General features: G+C 42.8%; 1 protein-coding gene across 2 annotated transcripts; it reads left to right on the forward strand.

The window, feature by feature from the left end:
• Window positions 1-637: 637 nt before the first annotated feature.
• On the forward strand, window positions 638-13325 carry LOC110521227 (secretory carrier-associated membrane protein 5). Of its 2 annotated transcripts, none has more exons than XM_036968680.1 (7): window positions 638-907; window positions 1852-1930; window positions 2252-2371; window positions 3963-4119; window positions 4559-4660; window positions 5165-5282; window positions 12950-13325. In XM_036968680.1, the coding sequence occupies exons 2-7, from the start codon at window positions 1924-1926 to the stop codon at window positions 13145-13147; spliced, it is 702 nt and encodes a 233-aa protein (XP_036824575.1). In that variant the 5' UTR covers window positions 638-907; window positions 1852-1923; the 3' UTR covers window positions 13148-13325. The 2 variants fall into 2 exon arrangements, with proteins under 2 accessions (XP_036824575.1, XP_036824576.1); XM_036968681.1 differs by lacking the exon at window positions 638-907 and adding an exon at window positions 961-1715.
• The last annotated feature ends 205 nt before the right edge of the window (window positions 13326-13530 follow it).

The raw sequence follows: 13530 nt of genomic DNA on the forward strand, positions 1-13530 counted from the left end.
GTAATATCATATAGTTTTGGAATCGTGACATTACGTACTTTCGAGGAAAATAGGCACGTTATTCGACAAATACACTGATATTGAGAAGGCATTGCTTGACGAAAAGCTTAGCAACCGCGTTACGTAGCATGACAACGTGAACACGATTGGTCGACTGTCTGCTGGGTGGGGCGTTACAACTTTCTTCATTCATTAGATTCCCATCTTCTTTGGATAATATCTCTGGTAGACAAATAGGACAAATGTGCTAGATTTCTCTAGGTAGGAATATCGCAAAAAAAATATGATCAATGGCTCATTCGAGAGAAGACATCCTTCCGAGTTATGACATCGGCCAGTATTGAAATCTGACATCAGTGACAGGAATGATAGATGTTTTCGCGATCTAAAAGTACTATTCCAATGAACTTTCAGTGTAGCGAGAGATACTTTATCACAGTGCTACATCATACCGGACGAATTTCTACCTGCTTGAGCCAATAAATTAGACACACATGAAAACATGAAACTACCCAGGGAATCAATAGAGCATCACTCGGAGATGCACAAAAACAATATAACATTGAAAATGGGTGAACCTTTCCTTTAAGATAGTGAGAGTGAAATACCGCTACTAAGCAGTTTTCTTGTTGGACAGTTCTGTCCAGCAACGATTCCGTTTCCTCAAACCATTTCCTAGTAGGACGGGTATGTGCGTAAAGAGAGAGGAGAAACGTGACGTCACGGAATAGCTTTCTACCCCCAAACTCTCGTTTGGTTTTTGCAGATTTTAATCGAATATAGAATTTATGTCTCTCGTTTTAATTTCACCAGCGTGTGTTGTGTTTCATAAAGAATATCGTCATATAATGCAATTGAAGAACGTTGCATAGTAACAGCATTCCTGGTTTTGGAAGAAAAAAAAGAGGTAAGCGATAGATCCTTTCCAAAGTAACGAATCCATACCGTTTTATTTACATTTCATTTCATTCACTCATTCTGTTTCAATTACACGATTGGGAGAATTATAGATTTACTAAATGCTCCGTGCATTAATAGAATGTAGAATAATCATGCGGCAGGAATGGTACAATCGTTTGACTTGTTTATTGAGTCCTGCTGAAAATACTCCATCGTGTCGTAGGCTAGGTCTCTACTACGGTTACTCATCTGAAGGGCGCCCCTTTCTCCATTGACAGTAGTGCTCATCACGATGCCGTTGTAGCATTACATACAGCGGAATCTTGCATCCTGCCCATCCTTTAAAATGAATAACAACATCGGAGAAACGTAAAATGTTGCATTGATTTGTGCTCTCATAACATCGTTTGTTATCAGTCTGGTGGTATAGGCCCATTTGGTGCAAAAATAAATGCTGGGAAAATGCCCTTCATCCAAACACCCTCAACCTACGAGTGTTTGAACGGTAGCTGCAAATATCATAAATATCCATCATCACACTGTCAAACTTTATTAAAATAAATGACAGATTATTTTATGCAGTCTACAATGTATATCTCACTGACTACAATGGCCGTATTCAGGAGGCTATCAGAATGGAGGGTTTGTAGCCATAGAATATTATGCATAATCGACCTAACATGTTACATTGTAATCCCATATTGTAGGTGCGGGGGCGGTGGGTTATAAAGGCTACGAGCGCAAAGCACACTGGGAGGGAGAGTCGGTTTTGGCGTAATTTCACTGTTAACCGACGCATTCATTGGGCGCTCAAGGTTTTTCATATTTCTTACCGATAGCCTACATACCGGTTTGTTGCTTGGAATATTATGAAGGCAGTTATGGTGTTTATGATCATAAAATTATACTTTTCTTTGCTGAAATATTGATACAATGTAATATTCTTTTCAGGATAATTTCTAAGGTGTTGAGTTTTAGTCTGAATTATATTTATTTCCAACTGGAGGAAAATATCAAATTGTAATGGCAGGTAAGAACAGTCTTTATACATACAAGGATGGTATAGTCGTGGGAATATTTTGTAGAGTGTGATTTCTGTGTTGAATATTGAATCATGCTACTCTTTTGTAAGATATATGTCATTAGTAGTAAGTAGCTAATAAGCATTTTACTATCATGCAATTATAGCACACAATGCGTAACCTGACTGTTTTAATATAACTTGTGTGTTGATCAGGTTGAATTCTTATACTTTTAACTTTAATATTTTATCTTGGATTTTTGTTTTTAATTCAAGATTTGACTAACTAAGTAAGTTCAATTCTGAGCCTCTTCCTTTTATCCCCCACAGAAAACAATTTCCCTCCCCTGCCAGGCTTCATCCCTCTGAAGCCGTGTTTCTATCAGGACTTCAATGAGATCCCAGATGTACACCGCTCCATCTGCAAGAAGCTCTACTACCTATGGATCTGTGAGTGTGTTGGTATCCCATGTGGTACCCTATTCCCTATTTAGTGCACTACTTTTGGCCAGGACCCATAGAGTTCTGTCTGGGAAACCGACACAGATGACTCAGTCTCTAACCACAGGATGTCTTCCAAATGGCACCCTATTCCCTATTTAGTGCACTACTTTTGGCCAGGACCCATAGGGTTCTGTCTGGTGAAACCGACACAGATGACTCAGTCTCTAACCACAGGATGTCTTCCAAATGGCACCCTATTCCCTATTTAGTGCACTACTTTTGACCCTATGGGTCCTGGTCAAAAGTAGTGCACTAAATAGGGTTTCCCAGACAGATTAAGCAAGCCTTATACACATTTTTTTTCCATCGAGAATGCTTTTTAGTTCTGAACTTGGTTAAACTGGGTTTTAGTCATCAAGTATTAGAGCTAATATTCTACAAGAGTTGGTCGGTACTCAAGCAGTAGAAGATTAGAGGTTCTGGTGCTGTACCGGGCAGCACCGGCCCATTCTAACCAAGCCCTTTGCGTATTTATTGTGTAGATTGCTTGAGTGACGTCATAACGGCAAGCTGTTAAGTGCTACTGCTACTGTTTGGCCTTTCTTTTCAGATTACTTTTAACGTCACCCAAAGCATTATGGGAAACAAACACAGGTATAGCAGGAAGGCGGGTGTAGCTGGTTTGAAGCTCTTTAATAAGACTTTCAGGCATCCAGACAATAATTGTTACTTGACATGGTTTTTCATCTAAATCAACATCCGCTAGTTCAAAGCCTCCCATCTATACCGTTGGCTTGACAACAAGAGCTGAAAATGCAGCTAATAGTGTCATGGTAATCTTTATAGATGTATGATCGTATACCTTTCATTATCATTTTCATTTCATTTGCATTATCACTCAGGTTGGGGATTGTATAAGTAAGTCCTGTGACATATATGTTATAAATAATCCCAATAGTTTATCATTAGTTTGTGCCCTTTACAGTAGTCACTGTATTGTGTGTTGAATAGATAGCTTTTTAATTTTGTGTTTTTTTTTAATACAAATCATACAAATTACAGCATATTTTCTTTATCGTTCAATATTTATATTTGGGACACAGACCATAGAGATCTCTCCCCTATACCGAAGATACAAAATCATAAAGTTACCTTTACTGTCTCTGCAAACTCTCATACAAATCTGAAGCAACCAATTAAACTTTACTTTGCTAGATTAATCATCCAATAACAGACGGTGCTGTTGTACTTTAATTACACAAGGTCCGCGTCCCAGACAATGTAATTGTACTAACAGGAAATGGGAAAACAGTAACATGACGGTCCTGTTTATTTGGCACCAAACCGTTGAAAACAGACTGAAACAGAGAGGGACGACCTGGACTTGTCCAATCAGACACCCTCATTCTCCATTACCGTTGCATGCCCTAATGAACACCAGGCCATCATTGTAAATATGAATTTGTTTTTAATTGACCTGAATGGTTAAATAAATACAATTTTAAAAGCATGACCAATGCTACTGCATTGTAAATAATGCAAGGTCCACCGTTAATATCATTATTTAGCCTTTTTTGACCATCTGTGCTCATTACAGTCAACAGTGCCACCTTGGCGGTCAATCTGATTGGCTGCCTGGCATGGATGTGCGGCGGGGGCGGAGCCACTAACTTTGGCATGGCTATCCTGTGGCTCATCCTGTTCACCCCCTGCTCCTACGTGTGCTGGTTCAGACCCATCTACAAGGCCTTCAAGTAAGTACATCCTTCTTTCTGACATCTGGGGTGCGTTCAGTATGTTTTAACGTTCGCCAACGTTTTGGTCGTTCAGTACTGTCTTTGTTGAATTAAACGTTGGAACACCGTTCTGACTTACTGAACGCAGCCCGTGTTACATTAGATGAGGCAGAGAGACGTGAGTAAACCCTTTCTTAAGGCCTTTTTCCCCCAGATATACAGTGGTTAATTGGGGAGGACGGTCTCGTGGTGGTAATGACTGGAGTGGAATCAGTGGAATGGTATCACATACATCAAACACATTGTTTCCATGGTTTCCAGGTGTTGGATGCCATTCCATGTGCTCTGTTCCGGCCATTATTATGAGCCGTTCTCTCCCCTCAGCAGCCTCCACTGTCTAGGTTAAATCCTGGATTTCTGATTGGATTTACTTCTCTCTCCCCCCCCCCCCTTGTAGGACTGACAGCTCGTTCAACTTCATGGCGTTCTTCTTCGTGTTCATGGCCCAGGTGGTGATCAGCATCATCCAGTGTATAGGCATTCCAGGCTGGGGCGTCTGGTAAGGATGGAGCCTGGGTGTCCTCTCGGGAATCTGGTTCCTCTCAAGGTTTCTTCCTTCTAGGTTCAGTCTGATGAAGGCCATTGATGGCCAAAATGTCATGTTTTTTTTTTACTTGGAAAAAGCCTGATAAAACACCAATGTTTTTTTTTATTTGTGGGAGAGTCACGCCCATTGGCTTTGATAGTATGGCCCTCCAGTCGCCTCTGAGTCTGGTTCCGCTCAAGGTTACATCCTTCTAGGGAAAGGTTCCTCCATAGTTGCCTTGCCACTTCTCCTTGCTCTTTGGGGTTCTAGATCGGGTTACTGTAAAGCACTTTGTGACCACTGTTGATGTAAAAAAGGGCTATACAGTTTGATTGATTTGCTTGATTGATTGACTTGTTTTTCGTCCGTAGGCCTAACAGCTGATAGTATTGTTATCATTAGGGAAAGCCTGCCTTTAGAAGAGGCGTGGACTTGCTGTGACCTTGTTGTGGTTTTCTTCCTATTTCCTTCCTCCAGTGGCTGGCTGGCTACCATCACCTTCTTCAGCACCAATATAGGCTCCGCTGTAGTCATGCTGATCCCCACCATCATGTTCACTGCCATGGCTGTCCTCTCCTTCACCGGGCTCACCAAGGTACCATAGTACTATATGTGTGTGTGTGCTACATACATTTTCACTTTGTTGTGGAATACTTCTGTCCAAAGGAGAGAGACTTTTAGATTTCTTCAAAACAATCAAACTTTATTATTTAATTATTACAACAACAACAACAAAAAATCACCTTTATTTAACCAGGTAGGCCAGTTGAGAACACCTTTATTTAACCAGGTAGGCCAATTGAGAACAAGTTCTCATTTACAACTGCGTCCTGTCCAAGATAAAGCAAAGCAGTGTGACACAGACAACAACACAGAGTTACACATGGAGTAAAAACAAACGTACAGTCAAACATACAAACATACAGCAATAATGGAGCTGGTCAACAATCATCCGGAGGGGATCGCTGAGAACCCACCAGCAGATTTAGGTTACAGCTCTTCATAGCAAAGTACATCCTCCTGAATGTTCACGACAATCAACAGATGTGTAGAATTATACGAAGGTACATTGTGTTATCGAGTAACAGACAGCAAGATTTACATGTCGCCAGGTTTCTGTCTCTAGGTCATTTTACTGCTTGTTTATACAGGGTCATCTTCTCAGCTTGGCACTCCTTAATAACACACAGATACTAATGCAACAATGGGACACTGGATCCTCCTCACAAGTCCAGTGTTCATCTGCATGTGAGAGAGAAACTGGACGGTTCACCTGGCCCTGGCAGACAGGCCAGCCTTTCACATACACTAATCATTCAATAGAAGTGGCCCAACTCAGTCCCACAGACACAGATCAGAGAGTACTAATCAAAGTATTTGATACATAAAATAATATTAAAACATAATCTTGTAATGTTCTACCATAACTTCCACACTTTACTCTAAAGCCCTGACTTTACTCTAAAGCCCTGACTTTACTCTAAAGCCCTGACTTTACTCTAAAGCCCTGACTTTACTCTAAAGCCCTGACTTTACTCTAAAGCCCTGACTTTACTCTAAAGCCCTGACCATACTCTAAAGCCCTGACTTTACTCTAAAGCCCTGACTTTACTCTAAAGCCCTGACTTGCACGTTTCTCATTCTGACTAGAGTATAATGGATTTTAGCAACACGTTTCTCACTCTGACTAGAGTATAATGGACTTTGGCCACACGTTTCTCACTCTGACTAGAGTATAATGGACTCTAGCAACACGTTTCTCATTCTGACTAGAGTATAATGGACTTTGGCCACACGTTTTTCACTCTGACTAGAGTATAATGGACTTTGGCCACCAGTTTTTCACTCTGACTAGAGTATAATGGACTCTAGCAACACATTTCTCACTCTGACTAGAGTATAATGGACTCTAGCAACACGTTTCTCATTCTGACAAGAGTATAATGGACTCTAGCAACACGTTTCTCATTCTGACAAGAGTATAATGGACTCTAGCAACACGTTTCTCACTCTGACTAGAGTATAATGGACTCTAGCAACACGTTTCTCATTCTGACTAGAGTATAATGGACTCTAGCAACACGTTTCTCACTCTGACTAGAGTATAATGGACTCTAGCAACACGTTTCTCACTCTGACTAGAGTATAATGGACTCTAGCAACACGTTTCTCACTCTGACTAGAGTATAATGGACTCTAGCAACACGTTTCTCACTCTGACTAGAGTATAATGGACTCTAGCAACACGTTTCTCATTCTGACTAGAGTATAATGGACTCTAGCAACACGTTTCTCACTCTGACTAGAGTATAATGGACTCTAGCAACACGTTTCTCATTCTGACTAGAGTATAATGGACTCTAGCAACACGTTTCTCATTCTGACTAGAGTATAATGGACTCTAGCAACACGTTTCTCACTCTGACTAGAGTATAATGGACTCTAGCAACACGTTTCTCATTCTGACTAGAGTATAATGGACTCTAGCAACACGTTTCTCACTCTGACTAGAGTATAATGGACTCTAGCAACACGTTTCTCATTCTGACTAGAGTATAATGGACTCTAGCAACACGTTTCTCATTCTGACTAGAGTATAATGGACTCTAGCAACACGTTTCTCACTCTGACTAGAGTATAATGGACTCTAGCAACACGTTTCTCATTCTGACTAGAGTATAATGGACTCTAGCAACACGTTTCTCATTCTGACTAGAGTATAATGGACTCTTGCAATATGTGCAGTGTGGTTTCTGTAGATACAGTTGAAGTCGGAAGTTTACATACACTTAGGTTGGAGTCATTAAAACGTGTTTTTCAACCACTCCACAAATTTCTTGTTAACAAACTATAGTTTTGTCAAGTCAGTTAGGACATCTACTTGTGCCTGACACAAGTCATTTTTCCAACAATTGTTTACAGACAGATTATTTCACTTATAATTTACTGTATCTCAATTCCAGTGGGTCAGAAGTTTACATACACTAAGTTGACTGTGCCTTTAAACAGCTTGGAAAATTCCAGAAAATTATGTCATGGCTTTAGAAGCTTCTGATAGGCTAATTGACATCATTTGAGTCAATTGTAGGTGTACCTGTGGATGTATTTCAAGGCCTACCTTCAAACTCAGTCCCTCTTTGCTTGACATCATGGGAAAATCAAAAGAAACCAGCCAAGACCTCAGAAAAACAAGTCTGGTTCATCCTTATGAGCAATTTTCAAGGTACCACGTTCATCTGTACAAACAATAGTACGCAAGTATAAACACCATGGGACCACGCAGCCGTCATGACTTAGGAAACAGGTACAAAAGTATCTATATCCACAGTAAAATGAGTCCTATATCAACATAACCTGAAAGCCCGCTCAGCAAGGAAGAAGCCACTGCTCCAAAACCTCCATAAAAAAGCCAGACTACGGTTTGCAACTGCACATGGGGACAAAGATCATACTTTTTGGAGAAATGTCCTCTGGTCTGATGAAACAAAAATAAAACTGTTTGATCATAATGACCATAGTTATGTTTGGAGGAAAAAGGGGGATGCTTGCAAGCCGAAGAACACCATCCCAACCGTGAAGCACGGGGGTGGCAGCATCATGTTGTGGGGATGCTTTGCTGCAGGAGGGAATGTTGGCACTTCACAAAATAACAAGGAAAATTATGTGGATACATTGAAGCAACATCTCAAGACATCAGTCAGGAAATTAAAGCTTGGCCGCAAATGGGTCTTCCAAATGGACAATGACCCCAAGCATACTTCCAAAGTTGTGTCAAAATGACTTAAGGACAGCAAAGTCAAGGTATTGGAGTGGCCATCACAAATCCCTGACCTCAATCCCATAGAAAATGTGTGGGCAGAACTGAAAAAGCGTGTGCAAGCGAGGAGGACTATGAACCTGACTCAGTTACACCAGCTCTGTCAGGAGGAATGGGCCAAAATTCACCCAACTTATTGTGGGAACCTTGTGGAAAGCTACCTAAAACATTTGACTCAAGTTAAACAATTTAAGGCCAATGCTACCAAATATTAATTGAGTGTATGTAAACCCACTAGGAATGTGATGAAAGAAATAAAAGCTGAAATAAATAATTCTCTCTACTATTATTCTGACATTTCACATTCTTAAAATAAAGTGGTGATCCTAACTGACCTAAGACAGAGAATATTTACTAGAATAAATGTTTAAATGTATTTGGCCAAGGTGTATGTAAACTTCCAACATATGATTCAGCTGAAAAAAACAGTTTCTCCTCACTACTACCGTACTTCTAGTACTGCTCTTGTCTGTTGAGGCAATAGCAAACTGTCAAGACAAACCCACAATTGTATCATCTTATCTTTCTGACCATATTTTCTTGGTGTACGTTCTCCAGGAAATATAGCTTTCGTGTCTTTAACCTGAAGAGGACAACAACTTGATGGGCTGCTATAATAACAGGAGATCAGATCTCTCTGCATCCTTTAGTGTCTTTGACTTGAAGAGGACAACAACTTGATGGGCTGCTATAGTAACAGGAGATCAGGGCCCACATTCATAAAGTGTCTTAGAGTAGAGGAGTGCTGATCTAGGATCAGTTTAGCCTTTTATATCAGAATGAATAAGACAGGAAATGGACAGGAGGGATCTGATCCTAGATCAGCACTCCTACTGTCGACACTATGTATTCAGGCCCGGATCTAATTTACAGCAAAGACCGTATTTCTTTCTTACAAGCTTTAGTTTGACTTTGGCTGTAATATGACTCACATCTCAGGTACCACAGGCGGGTGAATATGATCTCTTCTGCTAACTCAGGCACATTTACCCTTCATTGATGTGAACACTGAAATGTTAATTAATATCCCTGTAAAAAAAAAAAGAGTGTACTTTTATTTAACTAGGCAAGTCAGTTAAGAACAAATTCTTATTTACAACGACGGCCTACCCCGGCCGATTGTGCGCAGCCCTAAGGGACTCCCAATCGCAGCCGGGTGTGATACAGCCTGGAATTGAACCAGGGACTGTAGCTACACCTCTAGCACCGAGATGCAGTGCCTTAGACCACTGCACCACTCGGGAGCCCAATAGATTCCCTAAATATAAAAGAGTAAAAAATATTTGATAAATATCCCTGACTTGTCGACTACATAGTTGATGGACAAGTAATATATATGGCCTGTACTGTGTTTTACTTAGGGTAATATAAATATATCTCAAACACCATCTCAATCTCTCCCTGACTTTCTCCAGGAAGCACAAGGATCCCCATTAGTTCCTGCCAAGGCAGCAGCTACTCTTCCTGTGGTTTATTACGGATCCCCATTAGTTCCTGCCAAGGCAGCAGCTACTCTTCCTGGGGTTTATTATGGATCCCCATTAGTTCCTGCCAAGGCAGCAGCTACTCTTCCTGTGGTTTATTATGGATCCCCATTAGGCGTTGCCAAGGCAGCAGCTACTCTTCCTGTGGTTTATTATGGATCCCCATTAGTTCCTGCCAAGGCAGCAGCTACTCTTCCTGGGGTTTATTATGGATCCCTATTAGTTCCTGCCAAGGCAGCAGCTACTCTTCCTGTGGTTTATTATGGATCCCTATTAGTTCCTGCCAAGGCAGCAGCTACTCTTCCTGTGGTTTATTATGGATCCCCATTAGTTCCTGCCAAGGCAGCAGCTACTCTTCCTGGAGTTTATTATGGATCCCCAATAGTTCCTGCCAAGGCAGCAGCTACTCTTCCTGGGGTTTATTATGGATCCCCATTAGTTCCTGCCAAGGCAGCAGCTATTCTTCCTGGGGTTTATTATGGATCCCCATTAATTTCACAACACACTGTGTGCCCTCAGGCCACTACCACATATCTACAGTACAAAATCCATGTGTACTTTTGTGTGTGTGTGTGTGTCTGTGCGTGCGTGCGTGTGTGTGTGCGTGTGTGTGTGTGTGTGTGCATGTGTCTATGCCTATGTTTGTGTTGCTTCATGTACTGTGGCACCGGACCAGTACTCTATAAATCTCTCTCTCACACTGTCTCTCAGTCTGTCTCTCTCTTCAGGTGCACAACAACTTACCTGGTAAATAAGGGCAGGGGGCGCAACTTTGGTTTTAGAAGTGAGGGGGGACAGCCTACCCAACAGCTCGGAGGCGTCCGCATGGTCCTAAAGCACACCGTTGCCTCATTTTGTATCACATTCCTATGATAAAACTACGGGGGACAAAAATGCAATTTCAGAATGTGAGGGGGACATGCCCCCCCCATCCCCCCATCCCCAGTGAAAGTTTTGCACCTGAATAAGGGTAAATAGGTATAGCACCAGGGACAACATGTACCGTACCACCAGGGACAACATGTACCGTAGCACCAGGGACAACATGTACCGTAACACCAGGGACATCATGTACCGTAGCACTAGGGACATCATGTACCGTAACACCAGGGACAACATGTACCGTAACACCAGGGACAACATGTATCGTAGCACCAGGGACAACATGTACCGTAACACCAGGGACATCATGTACCGTAACACCAGGGACAACATGTACCGTAGCACCAGGGACAACATGTACCGTAACACCAGGGACAACATGTACCATAACACCAGGGACAATATGTATCGTAGCACCAGGGACAACATGTACCGTAGCACCAGGGACAACATGTACCGTAACACCAGGGACAACATGTACCATAACACCAGGGACAATATGTATCGTAGCACCAGGGACAACATGTACCGTAACACCAGGGACATCATGCACCATGGATAACATGTACCGTATCACCAGGGACAACATGTACCGTAACACCAGGGACAACATGTACCATAACACCAGGGACAACATGTACCGTAACACCAGGGACAGCATGTGCCGTAACACCAGGGACAGCATGTACCATAGCACCAGGGACAGCGTGTACCGTAACACCAGGGACAACATGTGCCGTAACACCAGGGACAACATGTACCGTAACACCAGGGACAGCATGTACCGTAACACCAGGGACATCATGTACCGTAACACCAGGGACAACATGTGCCGTAACACCAGGGACAACATGTGCCGTAGCACCAGGGACAACATGTACCGTAACACCAGGGACAACATGTACCGTAGCAGGGACAACATATACCGTAACACCAGGGACATCATGTACCGTAGCAGGGACAACATATACCGTAACACCAGGGACATCATGTACCGTAACACCAGGGACAACATGTACTGTAACACTAGGGACAACATGTACCGTAACACCAGGGACAACATGTACCGTAACACCAGGGACATCATGTACCGTAACACCAGGGACAACATGTACCGTAACACCAGGGACAACATGTACCGTGACACCAGGGACAACTTGTACCGTAACACCAGGGACAACATGTACCGTAACACCAGGGACAACATGTACCGTAACACCAGGGACAATATGTACCGTAGCAGGGACAACATATACCGTAACACCAGGGACATCATGTACCGTAGCAGGGACAACATATACCGTAACACCAGGGACATCATGTACCGTAACACCAGGGACAACATGTACCGTAACACTAGGGACAACATGTACCGTAACACCAGGGACAATATGTACCGTAACACCAGGGACATCATGTACCGTAACACCAGGGACAACATGTACCGTAACACCAGGGACAACATGTACCGTGACACCAGGGACAACTTGTACCGTAACACCAGGGACAACATGTACCGTAACACCAGGGACAACATGTACCGTAACACCAGGGACAACATGTACCATAACACCAGGGATATCATGTACCATCGCACCAGGCATAACATGTACTGTAACACCAGGCACAACATGTACTGTAACACCAGGCACAACATGTACCGTAACACCAGGGACATCATGTACCGTAACACCAGGGACAGAATGTACCGTAACACCAGGGACATCATGTACCGTAGCAGGGACAACATGTGTTGTAGCACCAGGGACAACATGTACCGTAACACCAGGGACAACATGTACCGTAACACCAGGGACAACATGTACCATAACACCAGGGACAACATGTACCGTAACACCAGGGACAACATGTACCGTAACACCAGGGACAACATGTACCGTAACACCAGGGACAACATGTACCGTAACACCAGGGACAACATGTACTGTAACACCAGGGACAACATGTGTTGTAGCACCAGGCACAACATGAGCAAAGACAGTACTCTTTATTGTGTCCTCTGTTTGTGCTACAGTAATACAACTCACGCTAACACCGTCTCCCTGACTCTCTCTCCAGGTGCACAACATGTACCGTGGCACTGGGGGCAGTATGAGTAAAGCCCAGGAGGAGTGGACCACCGGGGCCTGGAAGAACCCTCACGTCCAGCAGGCAGCGCAGCAGGCCGCCGTGGGGGTGGCGCAGGGAGCCATGCAGCAGCAACAGCCCCAGTACTCACAGGCACCCACCTACAATTATGACGACCCGGGCATGTAGGACAGGGAGGAGGAGAGGGTGGGAGAGAAGGGGTGAGGAATAGCCAGGGTGACAGTCTGTTTCTGATCTCGCGTCAGTTGTTATGAGAGCAGAAACCGAGCCGCCCAGGCTAGGTGAGGGACAGACTGGGGAGATGAAAAGGGATGATCATCAAATGAGAACCACAATTCACGATTACATTCAGATAATTCTTAGATAACAAAAATATATACAGTGGGGAGACAAAGTATTTGATACACTGCCGATTTTGCAGGTTTTTCTACTTACAAAGCATGTAGAGGTCTATAATTTTTTTTATCATAGGTACACTTCAACTGTGAGAGACGGAATCTAAAACAAAAATCCAGAAAATCACATTGTATGATTTTTAAGTAATTCATTTG

This window comes from Oncorhynchus mykiss, chromosome 30 (assembly GCF_013265735.2).
Source record: "Oncorhynchus mykiss isolate Arlee chromosome 30, USDA_OmykA_1.1, whole genome shotgun sequence".
NCBI lineage: Eukaryota > Metazoa > Chordata > Actinopteri > Salmoniformes > Salmonidae > Oncorhynchus > Oncorhynchus mykiss.